Source organism: Haliotis cracherodii, unplaced genomic scaffold (genome assembly GCF_022045235.1).
Source record: "Haliotis cracherodii isolate W230 unplaced genomic scaffold, xgHalCrac1.p SCAF_3, whole genome shotgun sequence".
In the NCBI taxonomy this organism is placed as follows: Eukaryota; Metazoa; Mollusca; class Gastropoda; order Lepetellida; family Haliotidae; genus Haliotis; species Haliotis cracherodii.
The window spans coordinates 14635993-14643765 of record NW_027266286.1 but is presented as its reverse complement, the minus strand read 5'-3'; the positions used below and the strand labels follow the sequence as shown (position 1 = coordinate 14643765).

At 42.6% G+C, this 7773-nt stretch overlaps 1 protein-coding gene across 1 annotated transcript; it reads left to right on the top strand.

The window, feature by feature from the left end:
- The first annotated feature begins 208 nt into the window (after positions 1-208).
- Positions 209-5274, top strand: LOC139475103 (uncharacterized). The gene is made up of 3 exons (XM_071258349.1): positions 209-366; positions 3325-3518; positions 4478-5274. The coding sequence occupies exons 1-3, from the start codon at positions 216-218 to the stop codon at positions 5048-5050; spliced, it is 918 nt and encodes a 305-aa protein (XP_071114450.1). The 5' UTR covers positions 209-215; the 3' UTR covers positions 5051-5274.
- The last annotated feature ends 2499 nt before the right edge of the window (positions 5275-7773 follow it).

Here is a 7773-nt window from a genome sequence, read left to right as displayed (position 1 = left end):
CATCATTTGAGATTTTTACAGGATATTTGCCAGACTTAGGCATCAATGACCCTTTGTGGAAGACATGAGAAGTAAAATTTCATGTGCCCAAGATTAAAAAAAATTCAATATATTTTTGTAACAGACAAAACTTAGAAATTTAACCCATAATGACCACTTGAGGGAGGAACACATGATGAGGAGGGGAATGATCTATGTTCAGACATCGGGTGGAGATGGCGTTCCGCGACGCCAGTAAGATCGAGGAGCTGCTGGAGCTGTACGAGGAGGAAGACCTGCTGTGGAACACCACCCATGAACACTACTACCGTAAGGACAAGCGCAGACAGGCTCTCAATAGGATCAGCGCCATGCTTGGCATCAATGGTGAGTGAGTGAGTGAGTGAGTGTGTTGGGTTTTACGCTGCACTTATCAATATTCCAGCAATATAGTACAATACAATATAATACCTGGATAAGTGCAGGATAATAATAATAATAATAATAATAATAATAATGGGATGCTCAGGACCAGTCACTTCCCCCTCGAAACTGTCAATTTGTGATTTTGCATCAAAATGTATGTATGAAATGTAGATTATGCAATGAATTTAATGAGACTGACCAACACATTGTCAGTGAATGCCCAGCTTGTATCTTAAACGACATGATGGTGTAGATCGATCATTTTATTACCATCTTCGCAATGCTTGTGGTTTTGACACAGAGGTCCGTCCATGGTACGACCCGGAATATGTGGAGGGCATAATGGAAAATGATAAATACAAACTTCTTTGAAATAGGCCCGTATACGGCCTCAGATGTATCCAGGTTGAAAAACCTGATATTGTCCTATTTTGATAAATCTAATGAAATCATTCATATCATTGAATTTTCTGTCCCCTTTGACACTAACGTGATTGACAAGATTGGGGAAAAACATGGCAAATATGCAGACCTCGCTTTCAAAATGTCACGCTTGCATCCCAAGTACCAAGTTGTCCGACTCCCCATTGTTCTCGGTGCCTTAGGTTTGGTACCTCCCAATCTGTTGACTGACACTGGGATAATACCCGGGTTTGCTACCAGGAATACAACCCTTCTGTCAATCTGGGTAATAATAATGATGATAATAATAATAATAATAATAATAATGTGCACTTATAATGCGCTAGTCTCCATGTAGAGTTCATGCTCAAAGCGCTACATTCAAATGTCACTCTGGAAAGCTTTTTTGAACAAATGTGTCTTTAGTTTTGTTTTGAATGTCTGAAATGTTGAGGAAAGTCTAATCTCAAGTGGAAGATCATTCCATAATTTTGAAAGTCTTTAGTCCATGGCTGGAAAGTCTATACTGAGGAACAGATAGCAGGTGTTGATTTGCTGATCGAAGAGTGCTTGGTGGATTATGAAGCTGGAGCTGAGTGGAGAGATAAGCAGGAGCCTGGTTGTTGACACACTTGTACGTGAAAGACAGCAATTTGTACATGATCCTTGACTCAACCGGAAGCCGGTGTAGATGCTTGAGGACAGGAGTGATGTGTGACATACGTGATGTCCTTGTCACAATCCTGGCTGCCGTGTTTTGCACTAACTGGAGACGGTCTAGCGTTTGCTTTGCAACCCCCCCACAACAAGCTGTTTCCATAGTCTAGCCGAGACAACACCAAAGACTGAATCAGGTTCTTAGCCGCCCCTGTGGTGTTGTGGTTCCTTATCTGACCTTATCTGAGGGTTGAGTCAATGATTATACCTAGACTTTTCACTTTGTCCATGAAGTCAATCTGCGATTGTCCAATGGCAATGGTTGTCTCTGCTACACTGCAAAGTTCCACCAAGTAGAGCTTCGGTTTTGTCATTTAATTTAAGCCTCCTTGATGACACTTAATGTCAATAGAGCACTCAGTGATGTGACCCAGTGGTACTGATGTTTCTGTTAATGAATTGAGCAGTTGTGTGTCATTTGCAAATGACTCCTCGTTCGGTCAATGATTCTGTACCACAGTCTCTAGACTGTTTGTATACAGTATAAACTACAGTGGACCTAGCACTGATCCTTGGGGAACTCCACACTCCATATAGAAAGTATCAGACTTCTGCTTGTCAGTGATGACTGCTTGACCTGCAGAAGGCTGCAGTGTTGGGGAGTCTTCACATTCTCCGATAAGTTCTGGGTGGGTTCGACTAGGCAGCACTTCCTGGGAAAAGTCCCATTTGCTGTCTGGGATGCTGAGCTGATAATGAGCCTAACCAGCCTGACTGTGCCAGGATCACCAATACCCTCTTTGTTGCATTTTGTAAACTGTAAATAATCATAAAAATAATGATAATATCACGACAGGAGACACCAGAAATGAGCTTCACACATTGTACCCATGTGGGGAATTGAACCCAGGCCTTTGGCATGACAATTAAATGCTCTGACTTGTGCCACACCTGCTTCAGTTTGTCAGGAGTGAGTGAGCTGGGTTTAACGCCGCTTTTAACAGTATTCCAGTTATATCATGGCGTGTCAGCTTAATGTGGGAGGAAAGCCCGAAGTGATGCAGGTCTCAGACGTTTACCACTTCGGTGAAACCCACGAGCACGGGTATGGTGCTGACAAACCTAGAAACATAATCGGGGCGAACCGGAATCGAACCCACAACTCATAGGTTTCTGGCGTGACCAAGGGACGCAACTCTGCACAGCGAATCACGGCGCCTTAGACGACTGGGCCACCGTGCCCCCCAGTTTGTCAGGAATTGTTGATGTGTCTATATCTTACTGCAAGCATATTTAATGTTCTTGTGTACTTAACAATATCTGTACTCATGTACACAATTGTCAAATTTGCTTCACCAGAATTAAAAGTTCATGTGTGCTTATGTCACCATGTAATGCCATCGTTTGTCAAGGCATCCATACGTCTGGCATAATCATTTGTATGTTTGACAACTCATTTGAAACCACAAGACCTAGAACATTGTAGGGAGCTGAACTTTTGCATGTATTATCCCAGCAATGATGTCCCTAAAACTGCTTATATACTGATATTTACTGTGAAGTTTAAAGTACACATACATGTATATATCTGGTGTGTAAAAAACCTTTTTCACAACATTCTTTTAGCAGATTTTTTTATTATGACCCCTATGAACTAATTCTGCAAAAACTCCAGAAAGATACAAAGAGCTTTCTGACCATATTTCGATAAGATTTTGCATTGTAACTTGTCAATAAATGTATAGAAGCCTTGCAACACCTTTTGGTTACCTTGAGTATAATATCTAAAATACTTTTTTTGTGAAAGAATGAGTTTGATAATTTCTTGTTGGGTTTGAAATGCTATCTTCTGACTTGCAGCTGTTGAGATCAACAAGAAGATCACAAATCTGAGGACATACTATAGCAAGGAGGTCAACAAGATCAAGAGGTCAAAGGCCAAGGGAGCAAAGGGAGATGACCTGTTTGTGTCCAAGTGGGAGCATTTCAAGACCATGGACAGATTTCTCTACCCCTTCATCCAGGGCAGGAAACACATGGAACTGTCAGAGGAGGTGAGTCGATGTCGTGTGTGTAGGTGAGTTGATGTCGTGTGTGTAGGTGGGTTGATGTTATGTGTGTAGGTGGGTTGATGTCATGTGTGTAGGTGAGTTGATGTCATGTGTGTAGGTGGGTTGATGTCATGTGTGTTGGTGAGTTGATGTCATGTGTGTAGGTGAGTTGATGTCATGTGTGTAGGTGGGTTGATGTCATGTGTGTTGGTGAGTTGATGTCATGTGTGTAGGTGAGTCGATGTCGTGTGTAGGTGAGTTGATGTTGTGTGTGTAGGTGAGTCGATGTCGTGTGTAGGTGAGTTGATGTTGTGTGTGTAGGTGGGTTGATGTCATGTGTGTAGGTGAGAATTGAAGTCATGTGTGTAGATAAGTCGATGACGTGTGTAGGTGGGTTGATGTCATGTGTGTAGGTGAGTCGATGTCGTGAGTGTAGGTGGGATGATGTCATGTGTGTAGGTGAGTCGATGTCATGTGTAGGTGAGTTGATGTCACAGGTGTAGGTGGGTTGATGTCATGTGTGTAGGTGAGAATTGAAGTCATGTGTGTAGATAAGTCGATGGCGTGTGTAGGTGAGTTGATGTTGTGTGTGTAGGTGAGTCGATGTCGTGTGTAGGTGAGTTGATGTTGTGTGTGTAGGTGGGTTGATGTCGTGTGTGTAGGTGAGTTGATGTTGTGTGTAGGTGAGTCAATGTCGTGTGTGTAGGTGAGTCGATGTCATGTGCAGATGAGTTGATGTCATGTGTGTAGGTGAGTTGATGTTGTGTGTAGGTGAGTCGATGTCGTGTGTGTAGGTGAGTCGATGTCGTGTGTAGGTGAGTTGATGTCGTGTGAAGATGAGTTGTTGTCATGTGTGTAGGTGAGTTGATGTCATGTACAGTATTTAAGTTACATTTAAATGACAAGGAGAGCCAATGTACCCCAACCTAATACACCTTCAATAAAAGATGTTTGGTTTCTAGGATGATTCTGGGGATTTAGATGATGACACAACAACCAATGGGAACCAGTCTCTGAAGCTAGAGAACCCCGACGCTCCACCCCAGGATGACGCCACCAGCAACACCAGGAGTCTGAGGAAGAGGCGGTGTCTGGATGAAGCTCTGGAAGAATCGCCCAGAACACACGTATCTAACAAAAACAGATCACACCAGGTGTCTCAGAAACATGCTGACAATCAATCTCCAGTGGACATGTTCCCCGAGTCAAACTATTGTAATGAATCTACATCTCAGACCATGCCCTCAGCAAGTTCAGAAGATCGGGAAGATGTATTTGGCAGACACGTCTCACATGAACTTAGATTGATAACCGATCTGAGGACCAGACAGTTAGTGAAGTTAAAAATACAGAATATATTATTCGAGGGTCAGTTTGGTTGTCAGTCTGCTGTGGGTTCGAGCACGTTTGGTGTCGCAGATGGTGTAGACAACTCATTTCAGGTGCTGCCCTCTGTTGACGAGCACCAGAGACAGATAAGGGCAGATAACTTCAATGATCCAAATTTTGATGAGCAAAATGCTGGGAATGAATAAGATGACCCAAATGCGAAGGGAGATTATTTGTCAATATTTATGAGTAATTGCCATCTCACAGACTCGACTATAGTGAAGGAAGATAGAAATAATAAACAGTTTTTTAGTTCTCTGTGCAGGATCCAACATAGTTGACATAATGTGCATATATTTTCTATATAAAATCGTCTGCCATCTCAACAATAGATGATTCCATGGACAGTTGTATATCTTGTACTGTACCTGAATATCAGATAAACATCCAAATATTTAATGTTTACAGAGGCAGTAGACTTGTACAATGCACATTTAGTTCAAGGAGAAAGGTACACTCCACTTTACAGTCAATGAGTATAGACCACTTGTACAATGCACATTTAGTTCAAAGAGAAAGGTACACTCCACCTTACAGTCAATGAGTAAGGGTCACTGGTACAATGCACCTTTAATTCAAGGAGAAAGGTACATTCAACCTTACAGTCAATGAGCATGGGTCACTTGTACCATGTACCTTTAGTTCAAAGAGAAAGGTACACTCCACCTTACAGTCAATGAGTATGGGCCACTTGTACAATGCACCTTTAGTTCAAAGAGAAAGGTACACACCACCTTACAGTCAATGAGTATGGGCCACTTGTACAATGCACCTTTAGTTCAAGGAGAAAGGTACACTCCACCTTACAGTCAATGAGTATGGGCCACTTGTACAATGCACCTTTAGTTCAAGGAGAAAGGTACATTCAACCTTACAGTCAATGAGCATGGGTCACTTGTACCATGTACCTTTAGTTCAAAGAGAAAGGTACATTCAACCTTACAGTCAATGAGCATGGGTCACTTGTACAATGCACCTTTAGTTCAAAGAGAAAGGTACACTCCACCTAAGGTACCTAAAGCTCAATTATTTAGGGTGTCGAGTGGATGCACCTGAAGCTCAATGATTGTGGCTGTCGAGTAGGATGCACCTGAAGCTCAATGATTGTGGCTGTCGAGTAGGATGCACCTTAAGCTCAATGATTGTGGCTGTCGAGTAGGATGCACCTTAAGCTCAATGATTGTGGCTGTCGAGTAGGATGCACCTTAAGCTCAATGATTGTGGCTGTCGAGTAGGATGCACCTTAAGCTCAATGATTGTGGCTGTCAAGTAGGGTGCACCTTAAGCTCAATGATTAGGGGACCTCAAGTACGATGTGCCCCAAGCTGTGTACGACACATCACTTTCCTAATTGTAAACACTTTTATTCCACGTTTACGGTTTCTTAAAAATACATTGCAAAAAAGAGGGTTTGAAGGCTAATGGATCTCTCGTACGATGTACTTTTAGTTCACAGAGTATGCCTTAACCCTTGAAGATTAGACAGTGATGAGCTTGTCTGTGAACATCTTTATACTTGCTCGGAGCTGTTCAAACCTGTTTATTTCGTTTGAAAATTCACGCAGGTATAGGATGAGCTGCCTTCTACGTGGTATTTAATGTATTCATTTTAATATTGGGCCTCTACGGGCCAGCTTTACGCCTGTTTACGACATGTCATGCTCATGCATGCATTTTTAAAAATTATCCTAGCTCCGATGGGCTGTTCTTGGGTCGGGTACACAAAACGTCTTAAAGATATAGCCATCAAGCGCTCTCTTCACGAGAATTAGATAATTAAGCCTGGACCAGACAAACCAGGGATTGATATTAAGAACAAACGATATATGCCGTCGGCGTGCGAGGGCCTGCAATCAGCGAGAAAGGTGATTGTTGTCTTTGTATTGTGTGTTGTTTCTTTTGATGTGTGTGTTGTGCAGTGTGTGTCTGTTGTGGTGTGTTTGTTGTGTTATGTGTCTGGTGTTTGTGTGGTGTGATTGTTGTGTTATGTGGTGTGGGCTCGATCCCCGGCCGCGTCATACCAAAAGACGTTAAAAGATGGTGCTTGTTGTTACCCTGTCTGGCGTTTATTTTAAGGGTCTACAACAAGGACTGGTCGGCTCGGAGTCAGCATACTGTGTCTGAGTAGGGTATTCATGTTAAACTGCGGCATGGTATCTCAGTGAGCAAGCACCAATAATCGGCATCAGTCCGGACTAGTACAAGCAGCCACACAAACACACACATACACGTGCATGCACGTCGCTATATAAGTGCAATTATCTCGGACGCTGGACCCCATTTCACCTCACCTCACCGAACGTGTACAAGCAACACACACACACATATCTAAACATCTTTAGGAATGTGTTGAAATTTAAAACGGAAAACACATTTGGTGTGTTCTGTCTTAACACATTTAGAGTCTAAACTCATGAAATGAACTAGCGTCTCACAGTCTAAACACAACATCCCCATCAACATGTTTAAACATCTGTACCACAAAGTGCATATCAGTGTGCATTATCCTACACTTTAGTGAGTGAATATGGTTTTACGCCGCTTTTAGCAATGTTCCAGCAATATCACGGCGGGGGACACCAGAAATGGGCTTCACACATTGTACCCATGTCGGGAATCGAACCCGGGTCTTCGACGTGACGAGCGAACGCTTCAACCACTAGGCTACCCGACCTCCCCATCCTACACTATAAATAAACGAAGCATAAATAAATGTGACACATTTGTGACGTCAACGGTCTCCGTACCACTGTGGGAACGTGTAGGACGACACATCAAGAGGATGCAGATTAGCATCCTGCCGAGTTTTTAAATAAATGTTGTGTTCATAAATGTGTTGTTGCTGTATGACTAATACTATTTCTCAAAT

Bases quoted from the DNA above. Each gene is read 5' to 3' on its own strand.
- LOC139475103 (XM_071258349.1), top strand. From the start codon at position 216: ATGGCGTTCCGCGACGCCAGTAAGATCGAGGAGCTGCTGGAGCTGTAC. The intron at 367-3,324 runs GTGAGTGAGTGA...TCTGACTTGCAG, and splicing joins CGCCATGCTTGGCATCAATG to CTGTTGAGATCAACAAGAAG. The intron at 3,519-4,477 runs GTGAGTCGATGT...TTTGGTTTCTAG, and splicing joins ACATGGAACTGTCAGAGGAG to GATGATTCTGGGGATTTAGA.